The sequence below is a fragment of the Mesoplodon mirus genome (assembly GCF_964341445.2).
Source record: "Mesoplodon mirus genome assembly, chromosome: 14".
In the NCBI taxonomy this organism is placed as follows: domain Eukaryota; kingdom Metazoa; phylum Chordata; class Mammalia; order Artiodactyla; family Ziphiidae; genus Mesoplodon; species Mesoplodon mirus.
Window position 1 is genome coordinate 75,781,095 of NC_138990.1, and position 21,700 is coordinate 75,802,794.

General features: G+C 36.9%; 1 protein-coding gene across 3 annotated transcripts in view; it reads left to right on the top strand.

Moving 5' to 3' along the window:
- SANBR (SANT and BTB domain regulator of CSR) overlaps window positions 1–21,700 on the top strand; it is a 69,085-nt gene that overhangs the window by 27,260 nt on the left and 20,125 nt on the right. For all 3 annotated transcript variants that reach the window (XM_082643310.1, XM_082643311.1, XM_082643312.1), the window contains 6 exons: window positions 1,461–1,584; window positions 4,028–4,180; window positions 16,499–16,644; window positions 17,521–17,617; window positions 18,830–18,862; window positions 20,088–20,187. In XM_082643310.1, coding sequence (XP_082499436.1) covers window positions 1,461–1,584; window positions 4,028–4,180; window positions 16,499–16,644; window positions 17,521–17,617; window positions 18,830–18,862; window positions 20,088–20,187 — 653 coding nt within the window. The remainder of the gene's footprint in view (window positions 1–1,460; window positions 1,585–4,027; window positions 4,181–16,498; window positions 16,645–17,520; window positions 17,618–18,829; window positions 18,863–20,087; window positions 20,188–21,700) is intronic.

The following is a 21,700-nucleotide window of genomic DNA, read 5'->3' on the forward strand; positions in this document are numbered from 1 at the left end:
TTCTGATGATGCCCATTCTAACAGGTGTGAGGTGATACCTCACTGTAGTTTTGACTTGCATTTCTCTAATAATTAGTGATGTTGAGCAGCTTTTCATGTGCTTTTTGGCCATATGTATGTCTCCTTTGGAGAAATGTCTATTTAGGTCTTCTGCCCATTTTTGGATTGGGTTGTTTGCTTTTTTAATATTGAGCTGCATGAGCTTTTTATATATTTTGTAGATTAATCCTTTGTCCGTTGATTCGTTTGCAAATATTTTCTCCCATTCTGAGGGTTGTCTTTTCGTCTTGTTTATGGTTTCCTTTGCTGTGCAAAAACTTTTAAGTTTCATTAGGTCCCATTTGTTTTTATTTCCATTACTCTAGGAGGTGGATCAAAAAAGATCTTGCTGTGATTTATGTCAAAGAGTGTTCTTCCTATGCTTTCCTCTAAGAGTTTTATAGTGTCTGATCTTACATTTAGGTCTCTAATCCATTTTGAGTTTATTTTTGTGTATGGCGTTAGGGAGTGTTCTAATTTCATTCTTTTACATGTAGCTGTCCAGTTTTCCCAGCACCACTTATTGAAGAGACTGTCTTTTCTCCATTGTATATCCTTGCCTCCTTTATCAAATTTTATACTTTTTTATCTTGAGACTTGATTTACCTTTTGAAAATTACTTCCATTTTGATGGCAATAACTATTAACATTACTGCGTGAATGAATGGATATTAACTTCAACATCCAGTTTTGTTGTTTTATTCAAAGTATTTTCCTGCAAGTCAGCTGTTGATGACATTTTTCAAAAATGTCTTTAACTTAAAACCGATGTAATTTCTAATAACATGATGGCATTTTGTTATTTATTGAACTAAGGACAAAAATAACAAAAGTTCAAAATGATTGGGGACTTAGACAAAAATAGGAACCTCTTACATATGACCATAGCAAATGGAGTTATAAGCCTTGCCTGTTTTTTATAAGTTTATATCACATAACTTAAAAATGTTTTATTACCAAGACCTGATTTTTCATTACTTTATTACTCAACTACTAGAAAATGCCTTGTGAAAATAATATAAAGAACTAATACATTAATTGAATGTTTAGAATCACCAATAATTAATAACTTATTTTATAATATATACAATTAGAATAAAAGGTTCCATTTAGCAACATAAGCCTAAGTCCCAACTGTTAGCCTGCTCAAACTATATTTAATTTATAACCCTTTGTCTAGCATAGTAAAATAATTTGGCATTCAGTCTGTCACAACTTTTTCTGTTGTCCACAGGAAAAAAAAAAGAATAAACAAACTCCCAAATGAAATTTTATCTACCATTCAGTGTTGTCCATTCCACAGCCATCTTTTGGGGAATGTTCTTGAAAATATGTCACAAATTTTAAAATATTTGTTTGAACTAAATTGTTTATATTGCTTGTGTGTAAAATAATATAACAACTGAGGCTCTTTTCCCCAGAGATAAGACTTGGGATGTTCATGAGTATTTGAATAGTCTTTCTGAAGAATTAAAATCTTGGAGAGATGTATATTGGCGCTTGTGGGGAACAGTCAACTGGCTAACTTGTTCAAGATGTTATCAGGTGAGTTTTGTCTTTTTTTAATATCCTGCTCTGCAAACATTGAGAGCAGGCTCTTTTGATATATGTTGTTTAATTAGGGTGTGTTTGTACAATATCTGACATCTTTTTAAGAAACTACTGTCAAAACGAAGGTGCTGTTAAACATTGCTTGCATCTGACTTCATTTCTCATACTATGGTTCTTCCTCTTTTTTATTTCCATTGCTGAAGCAATCAATTACTTGATGAATTTTTATAAAACCAACAGGTTTTAAGTGATCAAATCCATTTTTTTCAATGGAAAAAAAATAACAGAATTCTCACTGCCTTTCATTATTTCCAGCCAAACTGTTTCTCTGTTAGCCCATAAATTTCTTTAGAAATTCAGAAACACCCTTGCAGATAGGATACTATTGAGATACACCCTTCTTGTTAAAATAATTGTGTTACCAGAAAGGTTTTGTTCATTTTCTTCTAAATGAAGTCTATCATAAAAGCACAAGAAAGCTTGCTATTTGAAGGTACCTATAATAAATCCTTTTCTAGAATAAATAGATCTTTATTGGTCACAGTCATTCCAAATTAGTCTTATGTATAAATCCAGAGTGTTCTACATAAAATTTTTTTTGAATCCCTCAGGTCTCCCAGCCCCCAGTTCTTTTCCTCTCTCACTTGGGTAATTATTTTCAGTAGAAGGAAGGAAGAGCAGTAGACTCCCTATGTCCCCACAATTTTTAAAACCTTGATTTATTGAAGTATAATTTCCATACAGTAAAATTTATCCTTTTGTGAGGTTTGACAAACTCATACAGTCATGTAACTACCACCACAATCAAAGCATAGACCACTTCTATCAGCCTAAAAAATTCCCTCGTGCCCGTTTTTAGTCAATTCCTTCTTCCACTCCAGGCTCTGACAACCACTGTTCTGTTTACTGTCTCTATAGTTTTGACTTTTTCAGAATGTCATATAAATAGAATCATATAGTTTTAGCTTTTTGAGTCTAGCTTCTTTTACTTAGGAAAATAGATTTGAAATTTATTCACATTGTTGTATCTATCAATTTGTTCCTTTTTAGCCTTAGATAGTAGTCCATCATATGAATATATCCCAGTATGTTTATCCACTTACCAGCGAAGGACGGTAGGTGTTTCTTAGTTTGGGGCCATTATGAAGAAAGCATCTATAAACATTCCCATACAGGCTTTCATGTGAATATGTTTCTCTTGGGTAGTTACCTAGAAGTAGGATCGCTGGATTGATGGTAAATGTAAGCTTAACATTTACCATGCCTAACAGTTTCCCAAAGTCCCTGAACCACTTTGCATTCCTTCCAGCTATGTATGGGAGTTCCAGTTGCCCCACATCTTCACTAGCACTTGATATTGTCAGGTTGGTTTTTTGGTTCCATTTAGCAACATAAGCCTAAGTCCCAACTGTTAGCCTGCTCAAACTATATTAACTTAATAGCTATGTAGTGGTCCTCCCCACAGTGGAGTGTCGCTAATAATCAAGGATATCAGGCTTCTAAAACCTGACTTGTTTAGCATGTCAGAAGGCAGAAAATTTGAAGGATGTTTTTCTCTTCTTCATAGGAAATTGAGTCTTGATGTATAATATTTAACATTTTACTATGGAGAGTTCATAAACTCATAAAATAGTTTGTATGCAAAACACTGTATGAGTGTGCACCTTATAGCTTTTATCAGATGCAGAAAATTTTAATTAAAAACTATTATTTGAAAATCATAATTGGAACTAACAACTAAGAATTCTGAATTATAGACTATCCTTTCTTGCTTTTGTGTTCAGGATCTTTTTATTTTCTTTAAATTATCTTACCAACTTATAAATGTATCTGAAACATGACTATTAATTTTACAATTAAACTTCGATAAAATTTTCACCAGTGATTCAAGGTTACTCCATAGTTGTCACTAATACTGATGCTAAGTATTTACCTTAAAAAATACGTCAAAGAATAAGTGAGGCAAATTTTTATTTAATTTTTTCCATTGGAAAACCTCTTATGTGATTGGCCAGTTATAAAATTAGATGTACATCAAGATCAATTTAACTCATCTGAACTTAAATAGTTTTTGATTTTGTTTTTTAATAACTTTATTGAGGTATAATTATGTGCCATAAAAATCACTCACTTTAAGTGTACAATTTACTAATTTTTAATAAATTTACAGAGTTGTGCAACCATCACCACCATCCAACTTTAGTACATTTCCATCACCCCAAAAAAGATCCCTCATATCCATTTGCTGCCATTCCCCAACCCCGTCTCACTTTTAACACCAGGCAACCACAAATCTGCCTTGTGTCTCTAGAGATTTGCCTTTTCTGTACATTTTATGTGATGGAACATACCGTATGTGGTCTTGAGTAAAGTATTTTTGAGATATATAATTTCATTGTGGGAATAATACTTGATTTTACATATTTCTTTTATTCAGGCTTTTCTGTGTATAGAGTTTTCACATTGTCAGTATCACTCAGAAACAGTGATTTATCCTACTGCAGGAAGTTCGCTAAGTTCTGTTGGCACTGGAATCTATCCCTGCTGTAACCAAAAGGTTCTTCGGTTTGACCCCACTCAGCTTACAAAGGTAAATTTTGAATGTTGCCTTTTGTAATTACAGCACTCACTAACACTTTGTATTTAAGGCTTTTCCTCTTTTATTGTTTTTAAAATGTAAATATACATTCATGTAGAAAAGACTTAAAGCAATGCTTAGGTAAGTATAGTAAAAAATAGAAATCTCTTCACACCACTCCCTCATTCTACATCTCTTCTTAGAGGTAACCACTGTTCACAGTTCCTTTCAGACCTTGTTTTATACGTTTCAGGCACAAACTATATGTTGTTTTTCATTCTGGAAATAGGATCAGACTATTCATGTTATTCTTTAGTTTGCCTTTTTCACTCAATAATATAATTAGGTCATCATTCTGTGTAATATTAACTGCTGTGTAATACTCCAAGCTGTGCATATTTCACAATTTATTTAACCAGTCTCCTATTGATGAACATTTAGGTTGTTTCCAGATTAATAATATTACAGTGTTGCAGTGAACATCCTTGCACGTATATCTTGGTGCAATATATGAGTATTGCTCTAGGTTAGAGTCCTTGATCACTAACATTCTTGAAAATGTTATGTAATTAAGTTTCGTGAGTGGACGAAAGGAACCTTTAGGTCTTCATCATCATCATCCATACAGTACATATATATGAAGTGCCAAAGTTGTGTTGCAGACTGTGCAAGGCAGAGAGTAGTGTGTAAAACTGGGTAGTTTCTGCCTCCATGGAGCTTACAGTTCAGGCAATAATGTCAAAAAGGGGGAAAAAGCAGGCAAAGGAATGTTTGAAGAATTTCTGTAATAGGCTGGTTTGATCTGGACCTTGAAGTCAAGGAAAGTCTCCCTCCGTAAGGAGTTGGCATAGAGATCTGAAAGGTGGGTAGGAGTATGTGAAGCGAAGAGGAAGGGAAAGAGTACTTTGTTCAGAACAGCAAGGCCAAAAGGAACACAGTGGGTAAATGAGACTGAAAGAAACCGTGCCTGTTGTAAAAAACATGCATGGCTGAAGACGGGGCTGGAGAGGTCAGTAGGTATCAGCCATGCAGGGGCAGGACCTCCTAGGCTGTGCTTTAGTTTCTTCTTTATTTCAGATTTTGAAAATATCAATTGTGTGTGGAGAACGGCTTAGGGAATAGTCACTGGAGTCAGGTACAAGGGGAACTATCAGAGTAGTCTTAGGGAGATGATGGTGACTTGGACTAGGGCAGTGGAGACAAAGAGAAATGGATGAACTCAGTATTTAGGAAGTAAAACTGAATTGACCTGTTGGATTATTTCACAGAGGGGATTGGAGGAGTCAAGGATGACTCAGTTTCTTGCTTCTGCTACTGGATAGATGGTGGTGCTGTTCACTGAGGGGGAAAACAACAGAGGGATCAGGTCTGGAGAGGAGCTCATGAGTTCTGTTTTGGACATTTTGAGTTTGAGGTACTTTATGAGATAACCAGGCAAAGAGTGTTAGATACGTGGGTTTTGGTGCTTAGAGAGTGGCTAGGCTATAGATAATAATTTCTAAGTCTTGCAAATAAGTGATAATTGAAGCCAGCAGGTATAGGTGAGCATAAGAGCAGAGGGTCTACAACAGAGCCTAGAGAAACTCCAACATTTATTGGCTGGATAGAGAAGCATGATCCTGCAAAGGAGAATGATCAGGAGGGGACAGAGTAAACCAAGAATGTTGTCATGAAAGTCAAGGGAGCAGTATTTGAAGATGGAGAGAGTGTCCACAAAGCCAATTATTGCTAAGAGGTCAATAAAATAATGAAAGAAATGTGTCTTTGGCCTTGGTGACCTGGAATTCTTAAGTGCGAAGAACCATTTTGGTGGAGTGCTAGATTCAGAAGCCAGATTAGTATGGGTTGGAAACAGTGTGATTAACAACTCTTGGGAAATTTGAGAAAGGGAGAAGATGGATCAATAATTAGGTTATGGATATTTATTGTTTCTGTCTTTTTAAAAGAAATTTTATTGGAGTACAGTTGATTTACAGTGTTGTGTTAGTTTCAGATGTATAGCAAAGTGAATCAGTTATGCATATACATGTATCTGCTCTTTTTTAGATTCTTTCCCCATATAGGTCATTACAGAGTTTTGTTTTTTTAATATTTATTTATTTGGCTGTGCTGGGTCTTAGCACGCAGGATCTTTGTTGCCACATATGGGATCTTTTAGTTGTGGCATGCAGGATCTTTGTTGCAGCATACGAGGTCTAGTTCCCTGACCAGGGATAGAACATGGGCCCCCTGCATTGGGAGCATGGGATCTTAACCATTGGACCACCAGGAAAGTCCCATTACAGAGTATGGAGTAAAGTTCCCTGTGCTATACAGTAGGTCCTTATTAGTTATCTATTTTATATATAGTAGTGTGTATATGTCAGTCCCGATATCCATTTTCTCCATCTGTGACTCTATTTCTGTTTTGTAAATAAGTTCATTTATACCATTTTTTTAGATTCAACTTATAAATGATATCATATGATATTTGTCTTTCTTTGTCTGACTTACTTCACTCAGTGTGACAATCTCTAGGTCTATCCATGTTGCTGCAAATGGCATCATCTTCTTCTTTTTTATGGCTGAGTAATATTCCATTGTATATATGTACCACATCTTCTTTATCCATTCGTCTTTTGATGGACATTTAGGTTGCTTCCATGTCTTGGCTATTGTAAATAGTGCTGCAATGAACATTGGGGTGCATGTAGTCTTTTCGAATTATGGTTTTCTCTGGGTATATGCCCACAAGTGGGATTGCTGGGTCATATGGTAGTTCTATATTTAGTTTTTTAAGGAACCTCCATACTGCTCTCCATAATGGTTGTACCAATTTATGTTGCCACCAACAGTGTAGGAGGGTTTCCTTTTCTCCACACCCTCTCCAGCATTTATTGTGTGTAGATTTTTTGAGGATGGGCGTTCTGACCCATGTGAGGTAATGCCTCATTGTAGTTTTGATTTGTGTTTCTCTAATAATTAGTGATGTTGAGCATCTTTTCATGTGCTTTTTGGCCATCTGTATGTCTTTTTTGGAAAAATGTCTATTTAGATCTTCCATTTTTTTCTTTTTTTAAAAAGTATTTTTATTTTTTCCATTCTTTTTCAAATTCTTTTCCCATTTAGGTTATTACAGAATACTGAGCAGAGTTCCCTGTGCTATACAGTAGGTTCTTGTTGGTTGTCTATTTTATTTTATTTTATTTATTTATTTATTTTTTTTGCGGTATGCGGGCCTCTCACTGTTGTGGCCTCTCCCATTGTGGAGCACAGGCTCCGGACGCACAGGCTCAGCGGCCATGGCTCACAGGCCTAGCTGCTCCACGGCATGTGGCATCTTCCCGGACCGGGGCACGAACACGCATCCCCTGCATCGGCAGGCGAACTCTCAACCACTGCGCCACCAGGGAAGCCCTGTCTATTTTATTTTTACTTTCTTTCTTTTTTTTAAATTGAAGTATAGTTGATTTACAATGTTGTACCAATCTCTGCTGTACAGCAAAGTGACTCAGTTATACACATATACATTCTTTTTTTATATTCTTTTCCATTATGGTTTGTCACAAGATATTGAATATAGTTCCCTGTGCTATACATTAGGACCTTGTTGTTGGTTATCTATTTTAAATACAGCAGTGTGTACACTTCTGCCCATTTTTTGATTAGGTTTTTTGCTTTTTTTTTTTTTTTTTTTTTTTTTTCCGTACGCGGGCCTCTCACTGTTGTGGCCTCTCCCGTTGCGGAGCACAGGCTCCGGATGCGCAGGCTCAGCGGCCATGGCTCACGGGCCCAGCCGCTCCGCGGCATATGGGATTCTCCCAGACCGGGGCACGAACCCGTATCCCCTGCATCGGCAGGCGGACTCTCAACCACTGCGCCACCAGGGAGGCCCAGGTTTTTTGCTTTTTTTGATATTGAGCTGCATGAGCTGTTTGTGTGTTTGGGAGATTAGTCCTTTGTCTGTCTCATCATTTGCAAATATTTTCTCCCATTCTGTGGGTTGTCTTTTTGTTTTGTTTATAGCTTCCTTTGCTGTGCAAAAGCTTTTAAATTTAATTAGGTCCCATTTGTTTATTTTTGTTTTTATTTTCATTTTTATTTTCATTACTCTAGGAGGTGGATCAAAAAAGATATTGCTGTGATTTATGTTAGGGAGTGTTCTGCTTATGTTTTCCTCTGAGTTTTATAGTATCTGGCCTTACATGTAGGTTTTTAATCCATTTTGAGTGTATTTTTGTGTATGGTGTTAGAGAATGTCCTAATTCCATTCTTTCACATGTAGCTGTCCAGTTTTCCCAATAAGCACCACTTATTGAAGAGACTGTAGGAGAGACATTTTTAAAAGTCAGTAAGAAGGATCCAGTTGAGGAGGAGAGATTGATAGTACAGGGTTTATGAGGAGGCAGGATAAGGTGCAATTTTAAGCACATATGGCAGTATTCGTTTAGAGAGGAGGAAGGGCAGCCCCTCTATTATAACAGGAGAGAAGAGTAGGATGGTTTCAGATAATAGTAAAATTGTGTTTTTGTCATTTGGATGATAAGTTGTTCTGACCTATTGTCTTTTCTGTTCTCTGTAAAGTAGAAGGTAAAGTCATCTGCTAAGAATGAGGGGGAAAGGACTTCCCTGGTGGTCCAGTGGTAAAGAATCCGCCTTACAATGCAGGGGAGGCGGGTTCGATCCCTGGTCAGGGAACTAAGAACCCACATGCTGCAGGGCAGCCAAGCCCACGTGCCACAACTGCTGAGCTCACGCACCTCACCTAGAGCCTGCGTGCCACAAAGTACAGAGCCCACGTGCTCTGGAGCCCACGCACCACAACTAGAGAGAGAAAACCCACACGCCATAACTAGAGAGAAGCCTGCGCACCACAACAAAGATCCCAAGTGCAGCAACTAAGACCCGAGGCAGCCAAAAAATAAAAATAAAAATAAATAAATAAATGAATGAATAATAAATCTTTAAAAAAAAAGAATTCTTTTTTTTAAAAAAAAAAAAGAATGAGGGGGAAGAGGGAAGGGTCCAAGGTTTGAAAGAAGTACCAAAGGTTTGAAATAGTCTTTTTGGAGACCAGGAGAGTGAATTTTCCAAAGAAATCTTGTAGGTTATTAGGCAGTTTGAAAGGCCTTTGGAGATTAGTGATCATGAATTTACAGTGAAATCCAACATGCCTTTTTATATCACTCTCTCCAGCAGTCCTTAGCTGCTTGAGTGCAGGCATGGAGAAAGTAGGTATTTGAGCTCATCCCGATGAGTATAATGAAATTTAGGGGCAAGGAATTTGGAGTGTTAGCCATAAATGTTATTAAAATGATGGATCATGAAATTTAAGCTGGATTAGGAAATTTGTTATATTTATGATCAATTAGTTTTGATGAGTCAGAAATTTTATTGGTGAAGTAATAAATAGGTTACCCTTATAATGTTCATGTTCATGTTTAAAGTTTTAGTTAATGCTTTTCATACAAAGCTATTTAAATGGGGCATGAGACTTTAAGCAAAATGGGGTTCACTTTGATAGGCCCAAGATAATTGCATTAATTCATGATTATTGTTATGTTTTTGCAGTAACATGATTTAGTCATTGCATTTCTTTATGGTCAAACTTCTATCTTAACTGTCACATTTATATCACTTTGAACAATATTTCTAAGAGTTGTATCTCTTTGGCTTTTTGTTGTGTATTTACTGGTTGTATTGACTACTGATACTCCATTCATTGTGAGAGGATTCAGGAATAAATAGCAGCTAAATTGTATTTTAAGTCTGGTGTGCAACATCATGGATATTGATTAAAGTGATTTCTTATACTAAGTGAAATATAAATAGCTCATTTGGTGAGTTATATTTCCAGTAATGGCAGACTAAGTAATTCAGACTAATCCTCCCATCAAAAGGTAACTAAAAAAAGAAGTATGAAATATAAATGTAAAGATTATATTAAAAGCATCAAAGAGCTAATGGGGAATTAGTGTTAAGATATAAGAGATGATGGGAACCCAAAGAAGTGATCCAGCACTTAGGGCCATTTTTGTCCTGGAGGTGATGACCAAACTGAAAGAGACAGCTGAGAGTCTGGGCTGAGCTTTTGGTGCCTATCAGGATTTGGGGGAATAGTTAGGATCCAGTAGTTAGGATGCCAAGAATGGGGACATTAATGAATAACATCCCCAACCCTACACTTTGTGTTGGTATGCCAAAGAAAATAAGAGGAAATGAGAAGCAAACCTTCCCTTGATTGAATAGCAACCTGGTTTTGATTTATTTGGGTAGCCTAAGAAATTCAGGCCCTGAACTTGGGTTAAGGTAATCCTGGATTGCCATGGTCCCCAGGCATCTGGCAAAAGCAGTAAACATCCTCTTTGAAGAAAGAGAACATTATTCTATACCTCAAATTGTTTCTACAAAAATTTTTTTAAACAAAATATTCAGCATACAAAGATAACCTGACATAGATGAAAATAAGTTACCAAGAATGGGAACAGCAGAACTTAGACAACAAAAATAAATGACAGAGAACTCACATATTGGAATTACTGACACATAATAAGATTACTAGTTTAAGTTGATAGAAGCCAAGTTCAGAAATTTTTGACAGGGAATTATAAACTATAAAAAGTGACAAAGAGGGACTTCCCTGGTGGTCCAATAGCTAAGACTCCACGCTCCCAATGCAGGGGGCCTGGGTTCGATCCCTGGTCAGGGAACTAGATCCCACATGCCTCAACTAAGAGTTCACATGGACGCAACTAAAGATCCCGCATGCAGCAACTGAAAAGATTCCACATGCCACAACTAAGACTCAGCACAGCCAAATAAATAAATAATTTTTTTTAAAAAAGTGACAGAGAGTTTAAATAAAAACAAATAGAAATGCTACTACTGAAAAACGTAATAACAAATTTAAGATCAGTGGCAAATTTAACAGCAACTTAGTTATAGCTGAAAAATTAGTAAAATGAAAGATAAAAGTCAGAAGAAACTATCCAGAATGAAGCACAGACAGACAAAATTATGAGAAATATAAAAGAAAGTAAGAGACCTAAAGAGTACATGTCTAATATTTTTTAACTGTAAAGTAAACATAACATAAATTTGTCATCTTTTTTTTTTTTTTTTTTTGGTTGCATTGAGCCTCCGTTGCTGTGCACAGGCTTTCTCTAGTTGCGGCGAGCAGGGGCTACTCTTTGTTGTGGTACATGGATTTCTCAATGCGGTGGCTTCTCTTGTTGCAGAGCACGGGCTCTAGGCGCGCAGGCTTCAGTAGTTGTGGCACATGGGCTCAGTAGTTGTGGCTCGCGGGCTCTAGAGCACAGGCTCAGTAGTTGTGGCGCACATGCTTAGTTGCTCCGCGGCATGTGGGATCTTCCCGGAGCAGGGCTCAAACCCATGTCCCCTGCACTGGCAGGTGGATTCTTAACCACTGCGCCACCAGGGAAGTCCCCATCATCATTTTTTAAGCATACAATTCAGTAATGTTAAATATATTCCTGTTGTTGTGCAGCCCATCTCCAGAACTCTTTCCTCTTGCAAAGTTGAAACTCTCTACCTAATGAACAATTCCCATTGCCTCCTGGCAACCACCACTCTACTTTGTCTCTATGAATTTGACTACCTCTATTGTGGAATCATACAGCATTTGTGTTTTTGTGTGAGAAGGTCTAAGTTTTTAATGGGGTTTCCCCTTAGAAGAGAAAAAGAATGGATCAGAGGCAAAATTTGAAGAGATAATGGCTAAGATATTTCAGAATTATTGAGAGATACTAATTTATAGATTCAAGAATTTCATTGACTCCCAATAAGATAAGAAATCCTGTAATATACAACATGATAAATATAACTGTTATATATAAATGTTAAGAGAGTGAATCCTAAGAGTTCTTGTCCCAAGAGAAAAAAATCTTCTATTTCTTTAATTCTGTACCTATATGAGATGATGGATATTCACTGAGCTTGTTGTGATAATAACTTAATAATGTATGTAAATCAAATCATTATGCTGTATTCCTTAAACTTCTGCAGTGATGTAGGTCAATTATATCTCAATAAACTGGAAGAAAAAAACTTTTTTTAGTTTAAAAAAAGAATGTCTTTCAGGAAAACAAAAAATCATACCCATACCTATCATAGTGAAACTGCAGAAAACAGAAAGAGCATTTTTAAAGCAACCAGAGGGAAAAAGTATAGAATCTCTTCAAAACATCAATAATTAGAGTTCACATCTCAGCAATAGCAATGGAAGCCAAGGTATAGTCCACTAGGTCTTTTTTGTTTGTTTTGTTTTGTTTTTATAAATTTATTTATTTATTTATTTATTTTTGGCTGTGTTGGGTCTTCGTTGCTGCACACGGGCTTCCTCTAGTTGTGGCGGGCAGGGACTACTCTGTTGTGGTGTGCGGTCTTCTCATTGCGGTGGCTTCTCTTGTTGCAGAGCATAGGCTCTAGGTGCCTGGGCTCAGTAGTTGTGGCTCACGGACTCTAGAGCGCAGGTTCAGTAGTTGTGGCGCATGAGCTTAGTTGCTTCATGCCATGTGGGATCTTCCTGGACCAGGGCTCAAACCTGTGTCCCCTGCATTGGCAGGCGGATTCTTTTTTTTTTTTTTTTTTTTTTCCGTACGCGGGCCTCTCACTGTTGTGGCCTCTCCCGTTGCGGAGCACAGGCTCCGGACGCGCAGGCTCAGCGGCCATGGCTCACGGGCCCAGCCGCTCCGCGGCATATGGGATCCTCCCAGACCGGGGCACGAACCCGTATCCCCTGCATCGGCAGGCGGACTCTCAACCACTGCACCACCAGGGAGGCCCGGCAGGCGGATTCTTAACCACTGCGCCACCAGGGAAGTCCCTCCACTAGGTCTGCAGTGTGACAAAAGAAATAGTTAATAATCTAGAAAATCTGTGCCTTCCTTAAATATCCTTTGAGTATGAAAGCAAAATAAAGATTTTTTAGGCAAAGAAAAATTGAAAGAATTTGCAACTAGCAAACTGCTTTAAAAAGGAAATACTGGGACTTCCCTGGAGGTCCAGTGGTTAATACTACACGCTCCCAATGCAGGGGGCCCGTGTTTGATCCTTGGTCAGAGAACTAGATCCCACATACCGCAACTAAGAGCCCACGTGCCACAACTAAAGATATCCCACATGCTGCAACAAAGATCTCACATGATGCAGCTAAGACCTGGTGCAGCCAAATAAATAAAAATAAATAAATAATTTTTTTAAAGGAAATACTAATGGATATTCTCAAGATACAGGAAGGAATGAAGACCAAAGAAAGAAATTAATATATTGCTAAATCTAAATGAACATTGGCTGTATGAAACAATAATAGTAAAACAATAGTGGTAATGCTTTATGTGTGTGTTTATAATAAATGTATAATTACATTAATCATATAGACAATTTTTAAATAATTGATATATACTATACATTTTAGTGTATAATATTAAAACCCATAATAATAGCCTATAAGTTGGAAGAGTGATGAAATGGAGTTTAAAAGGTCTTGCATTAGGGAGTGTATTAACAAATTAGACTTTGATAAGTCGAGGATACATGTTATAAGTTCTAGGGTAACCACTAAAAGCATAGAAGAGTGTATAACTTCTGACTTAATGTGTGTGAAGGGAATGAGTGGAATGATAAAAAAGCAGAAACAAAAATTTAAAATTCTTACTAATAGAAATAAAAGGGAAATGATGTAATCCAATAAAGGATACATAATATAAGACTTACAGCAAATATCACACTTGATAGTGAAATGTAGAAAAAATTTCCTTTGAAATTAGGAGCATGATAAGGATGCTCATTGTCAACATACTTCTATTCAAATTGATCTGGAGGTCCTGAACAGTATATTAACACAAGAAAAAGAAATTAAAAGGTTATAGAGATTGAATGGAGCTCTCATAATTTGCAGATGATAATCGTGAATGTAGAAAACTCTGAAGAATCTACAGACAAATCATTAGAATTAGTAAGAATTTAAGATTGATCTATTAAAAATCATTTACAAAAATCAATTGTATTTCTATAAACCAATGAGATTAGAAAATGAAATTTATAAAAAGAAACCACTTACAGTAGCCTCAAAAATAAATACCTAGGACTAAATCTAATAAAATAAAGCTCAAGAACTCTATGTAGAAAACATAAAACATTATTCAGAGAAAATAAAACTAAAAAATGGATTTTTATACCATGTTCATGGATTCAGAGACTCAATATTGTAAAGATATAAATGTTCACCAAACTGACCTATATAGATCAATGCGATCTCAATAAAAATCCTAACAGGTTTTTATCAGGAACTTTTCTAAGCTGATCCTGAAATATTTATGGAAATACAAAGGGCCAAGAATAGCTAAGATACTCTCAGAGAACACAAAGGTAGAAGTACTTTCTCTGCTCAGTGTCAAAATTTATTATGTCTTAGGTAATTAAGACAGAGGGAGACTGATAAAGATTAAACAGATGGACCAGTAGCAGAGAATGAAGTACATTTAACCCTTGAACAACACTGGTTTGAACTGTGTGTGTCCACTTATACATGAATTAAAAAAAATAAAGACGTATAGTACTACATAATTTGCGGTTAGTTGAATCTGTGGATTTTGGTATATACGGGGACTCCTAGAACGGATCCCCCACAGATACCAAGGAATGTCTGTACTCAAAGCTACTTAGATACTTTGAGTACTTTGTACTCAAAGCTACTTAGCTACTGTGACAGAGGTGACGTTACAGAGCAGTGGACAAAGGATAGACTTTCCAATAAGAGGTACTGGGACATTGGGATATCAAAAACTATTCCCCCAAAAAAGCCTATATGTGAAACAAAAGCTAATAAAGCTGGGAATTCCCTGGCAGTCCAGTGGTTAGGACTTCGTGCTCTTACTGCCGAGGGAGCGTGTTCGATCCCTAGTCAGGGAGCTAAGATCCCGCAAGCTGTGCAGGGTGGCCAGAAAAGAACAAAAAACTAATAAAGCTATTAAAAGATAATACTGTAAAGGGAGAGATTTTAAATTCAAGTACATTAACTACATTAAATAAACTGAAACTGAGGAGACAGACTCACAGGTGGGACCAGATATTAGCAACACATATCCATAAAAGGTTCATATTAAGATTTTTTTTGACTTGTACAAATTAATAAGAAAACGACAATAGGAACTTCACACCAGAAAGTTCCTTGTTGTTCAGTAAACATGAAAAGGAGCTCAACCTCATTTTTAACTGGGGAAATGCAAATTAAAACCACAGATACCACTACATGCTCGCCAGAATGACTACAATTAAAATGTCTCACCAAGTGTTATCAAGAACATAGAGTAATGAGAACTCTCATACACTGCTGATAGTAATTTAATTTGGTATACATGAGCACTTGTGCATCAGGAAACATGTTAAAGAATGTTCATAACACTACTACTTGGACTAGTTCCAAACTGGAAATAACCCATCCACCAGCTGTAGAATAGATAAGCAAATTGTGATTATTCATACAATAGCATACTGTCCATTAAAGCAAATGTTAGTTACATGTAGTAACATGGTTGAATCACAAAAGCATAGTATTAAAACAAATGAGATGGGACTTCCCTGGTGGCACAGTGGTTAAGAATCCGCCTGCCAATTCAGGGGACATGGGTTCGAGCCCTGGTCTGGGAAGATCCCACATGCCGCAGAGCAACTAAGCCCGTGGGCCACAACTAGTGAGCCTGAGCACTAGAGCCCCCGAACCACAACTACTGAGCCCATGTGCCACAACTATTGAAGCCCGTGCACATAGAGCCTGTGCTCCGCAACAAGAGAAGCCACTGCAATGAGAAGCCTGTGCACCACAACGAAGAGTAGCCCCCTCTCGCCACAACTAGAGAAAGCCCGTGTGCAGCAGCAAAGACCCAATGCAGCCAATAAATAAATAAGTAAATAAATTTATTTCAAAAAAACAATACAAATGAAACAAACTAAACTGTAGTGTTTAAGAATACATCCTTAAGTGGTAAAAGGTAAAAGCAAGAAAGTGAGAACCATAAAAGTCGAGGTAGAGGTTATCCTTTGGGGAGGATGGAGGCAATTATGGTTGGGAATGGGCCCAAGAGGAATCCTGGAGTATTGGCAATATTCTGTTTTTTAGTGTGGATAGTGTTACATGGATATTTGTTAAGGTATACATTTATGTTTCATGCTCTTTTCTGTATGAGTATTATTTTTTGAGATACTGAGAAAGGTGTAAAAGTGTTAGTAGGATGGTATGACGGGGCAAAGAAGAGCAGAAACATACAGTTGTCTTCAAAGGAATGTTTCTATAATGAACCAACCTCTCAAATTTAGTCTTTTACGTGACAGGGTTGTAAAGTGAAGGACCACATGGTTGCTCTTCATGATCAAGGTGAAGGTGAAGATTTGCTGTCCTGCCCAACTGCCAGAATACTGGATGATCTGCAGAAACACAAAGATGTCATTCTTGTGCCTTTTGCTAAAGATACAGTCAGGTGAGGTGGGGGAAACCGTGTACTGCGGCTTTATTCAATGGTTCGCATCCTGGAATCCTCTACCCCCCAGTACCTCCCCAAATCAGTAATGGCAGTCGTTTTCATTATTTCAGAAAGCCTAGCTAAAATTATATGTTAGCTTAAAATAAGAGCAAGCAGGTGTTTATTTGGTAGGAAAAAAAATCTCTAAATATTGGAAGTCCAAGGGGAAGAAAAACTAATAATAGGACTTCCTGGTGATCCAAAGGGTGGGGCCCACACTCCAATTTTAGAGGATTTAAAAAATGTTTTCCAAGTTACTTAAGCCCATCTTAGCTAATTGATGGAACTAGAAAAAGAAATTGATGGTTAAGGTTATCTTTGCATAAGTTTGAACTCCTTGGATTCAGTAATTAATGAAGTCACTTCCATCATTTTACAGTTGCAACAGGCTGTCAGGTTGGGGGTAGGAGGACTCTCTAATAAAAGCTGTCCTCAAAGCAGTATCCACCATAGCAGCCTGTTTCACCACCTGGCAGGTACAATGCTTGGAGTATAGTGGTGCTCCCCCCATATGGAGTGACTTATGCTGGGGGAGTCACTAGATGCATTAAGAAATGTAAATGTTGAAGTGGCATACCTTTATACTCAAGAACTGTATTTCTAAAGAGCAATTTGTAAAACATTTGCAATAAGAAAGGATATTGTTTGCATTTAAATTCTTAAGAAATTGGGGAATTCCCTGGCGGTCCAGTGGTTAGGACTCGGCAACTTTCACTGGCAGGGCCCAGGTTTGATCCCTGGTTGGGCAACTAAGATCCTGCAAGCTGCGCAGCAAGGCCAAAAAAAAAAATCTTAAATTGAACACTTCTCCATAAAATGTCTTTTCCTTTCAAGTGATTCTGGTGGTCCCTGTGATGAAAAGGGTCTAGACTGTGATGTTTTACTGGAGCCAAATACACCATGGGGCCCCAAGAGTGGGGAGCTCAATGCTGTAAGTAGCTTGCTTCATTTATTCTTTATTTATAAAAACAATTGATAATATGTAATCTTTGACAGAAATTTGATCGGTTTAAATTAATATTGAAATTTTCCATTAATATGCATTAACTCTCATAACAAGGTATTATGCTGAGTTAACAGGACTATAAGGATGATGCACTCCTTGCACTCAAAGAATTAATAATTAATCAACTTAAATTTGGGGGAAAAATATAGTCTTCAGGGTTTATTATGGACAAATAATGATTTGAGAAATGAAGATAGTATGAATGAGATATTTTATCCCCTCCTAGTCCTGTAAACATTTTTTGGTATGAAATTCTTTTTGTTAATTGCATTCGGTAATGCATTTAGTTTTTCCAGGGTTTCAAAACTGAGATATTTTCAAGGTGACTGGAAAGCTTTGATTCCTTTGATTCCTGTTACTAACAGCCAGGGAGTCTCTGTTTGCCTGTGAACTTCCTGTCTGTGTTAGTTGAAGTAGCATTTACTTGAGAAAATGAAATATTCCATGTAAACTGCATTATAAACTTTAGATAGCTGTGTTTAATTACTAACATTTATTTGTAAATTATATACAAAATAGCAAATTAGATTTCTTGAATATCCATGTATAATCTGGTTCCTTAATTTATAATAGAATATAAACATTAAAAAGTGATTGAAATAATTCACAATATAAAATTATATTATCTCTATATGTGATTTACTTGTCCTTTGGAAATGACCCTAGGAAATGTTGATTTTTTTTCTTTTTTATAGACATACACATTTTTTCTGGGCAGGGAATACAAAAGATTGTACTATATCATTTTTAGATGAGTTTAAAATTATGTTTCAACCTAGAAGGGAATGAACTTTTTAAACTTTTTCCAACTCTTCTACAATATCCATATGAAAATAAGGAGCTGCAGGGCTTCCCTGGTGGCGCAGTGGTTGAGAGTCCGCCTGCTGGTGCAGGGGACATGGGTTCGTGCCCCGGTCCGGGAAGATCCCACATGCTGCGGAGCAGCTGAGCCCGTGAGCCATGGCCGCTGAGCCTGCGCGTCCAGAGCCTGTGCTCCGCAACGGGAGAGGCCACAACAGTGAGAGGCCCGCGTACCGCAAAAAAAAAAAAAAAAAAAAAAAAAAAAAAGAAAATAAGGAGCTGCAATCTGGGTAGATGCAGATATATTAATCTCTTATTCCTTTGTCTTTTTTATAGTTCTTATCACTGAAAAACTGGACACTGCAGCTGGTAAGTAAGCAACTATATTTCACTTTCATGAATCTCTTTCTTCCTAAATCAAATTTCAGTTTAATAGAATCTCATGAGTATCTGATTTTATAGATTTTAGTTAAATGTATATCATCCTTTTCAGCTTCTATAATTTCACACTTATTAAAAAGTCATTGTTTAAAACATACATACTCCATTATCTTGCTGCATAATCCATAAGTTTTCTTAAATGACTTTTTAAAAGTCACTTTTAAGTCACATTTAGAACATTGAACAAAACAACATATCAATTATTTGGTTGTTTGATTGATTGATTGATTTTTTTGTTGTTTTTTTGCCTATTTGCCATTACTATGCCATCTGCCACCAGTATTCACAAGAATGGAATAGAAATTTGTATCAGTGATAACAGACAGTCGAGTAGATAGATGGAGGAAACTGATGGCGATACGTTCAGATAATCCAGCGCCACATTCACCCAGAGAATGTGCACATTTACTTGTTTATGAGACTACATTCATATTGGCAATTATTGTATTTTAGTTTAATTTTTTTTTAGGTTTATTTATTTTTGGCTGCATCAGGTCTCAGTTGCAGCACGCGGGATCTTCGTTGAGTCATGAGGGGATTTTTTCATTGTGCTGTGCACGCTTCTCTAGTTGTGGCATGTGGGTTTTTTTTTTTCTCTTTTCTAGTTGTGGCACGCAGGCTCCAGGGCGCGTGGACTCCAGAGAGTGTGGCCTCTGGTTTGCAGCACACAGGCTCTCTAGTTGAGGCACACGAGTTCAATAGTTGTGTCACGCGGGCTTAGTTGCCCCACGGCATGTGGGATCTTAGTTTCCTGACCAGGGATCAAACCCGCATCCCCTGCATTGGAAGGCGTATTCTTTACCACTGGACCACCTTGGAAGTCCCTAATTTAATCTTAATATCAAGGAAAATACTTTCAATTGAGTGGTAGAAGTGCAGTTCAACAAATACTGAGTACTTATAATGTGCCCATCACTCTGCTAGAATCTGTGAAGGAAATAAAATTTTAAAATATTTAATGTAATGATATCCTGTCCTAAATGTAGAAATTCTTACACCCATTTCCTGAAAGTTGTGCTAGACAGTGGTCATTTTATCAGTTCTTGTTTGGCTCATTCATCCAAAATAAATTTAGATGAGTGTGTTTGAAAGAATTCATTGGTGATGTGATAATATACAGTTTTAATACGATGTATTTGTTTTTTCAATTCAGAAACAACAGTCATTATTTTCAGAAGAAGAAGAATATACCACTGGGTCCGAGGTCACTGAAGATGAAGTTGGAGATGAAGAAGAAGTATCCAAGAAACAAAGTATGGATTTCTAAGTTAAAAATCAAGTCTCACTTTTATGAGGAGGGTATATTCCAAAGGATTTAATGCAAGGGATGAAGAATTGGCTTTATAAGTCTACATGGTAGGTTACAACGTGGAAAAAATAAATAATAGAGACTTCATCAAGATTCCCTAACCCTGACACTAACACAGAATACTCATAAAGTTATTTTTTTTAAAGTGCAGTATACTAAGAAATAACCCTCCAAGTTTTCATTTCAGGTGTAACCTAATGGGTTTCTCAAAATGTGTGACTATCTCATTGTACCTGAGATGATTTGAAGTGACACTCAGATGAAGCATTAAATAATAGTCATCAAAGTATGATTTTTTAAGTTAAAACCATAACTTTATACACCTATAGAATGAACTTGTGTCAAAATTTTTCAACCCATTAGTGAGAGAAATAGCAGGGAAAGTTAGGGTTAGGGTTAAGCATTTGAAGGCTCAGGTATTTGTAGGCATTTGAAAAAAGAATGTTAAAAAAGATTGCAAATTAGATACAACACTGACTAATGTCATACAAGGCAATAAACCCATAACCACTGGGGTTATCTTTGTTTTCCTTTTTTCCTTTTTTTGGCCCCGACACGTGGCATGCGGGATCTTGGTTCCCCAACCAGGGATCAAACCTGTGCCCCCTGCAGTGGAAGCGCGGAGTCTTAACCACTGGACCACCAGGGAAGTCCCGGGGTTATCTTTTCTATTGGACAGAAATCATTTGCATTTCTATTAGAAAAATTTGTAAGGTAACATGAAACTTCACAGTATCTGGGCCTTCAATCAATAGTAGACAAGAAAGTCAAACATAAGGACGTTCTCTTAGAGGATTAAGTAAGCAGTCCTCCAGTATATCACTTAAAGGACATGCAGTCTTCCCTTTGTCTTATTTCTAAGTTTTATATAATTTTTCTTTACATGTTGAATTCCCCTAATGAAAAAACTAGTCATTTATGAATTATTTTTCAATACTAATTAGTGAAGGAGAAAATGCTATTGTGTGTGTGTGTGTGTGTGTTTCACAGTTGATTGAGGTATAGTTTACATGTAATAAAATTCATTCATTTTTAAGTGTACACATTGATGAGTTTAAGCACAGTTGTATAACCACCACCACAATCAAGACCTAGAATATCACTCCAGAAAGTTTCCTTCTAACCCTTTACACTCAGTTCCCTTTCCCCACTCCCAATCCCAGGCAACCACTAATCTGCTTTTTGTCACTGTGGTTTACCTTTTCTAAGATCTCATATAAATGGAATCATGAATAGCCTTTTGTGTCTGGCTTCTTTCACTTAGTATGTTTTTGAGATTCATCCATTTGTTGTGTGTATCAGTAGTTTGTTCCTTTTTATTGCAGAGTAGTGTTCCATTGTAGAAATATACCATAATCTGTTCATCCATCCACCATTTCATGGACATTTGGGTTCTTTTCAGTTCTTGGCTGTTATGAATAATGCTGCTGTGAACATTTGTATAAAAGTCTGTGTGG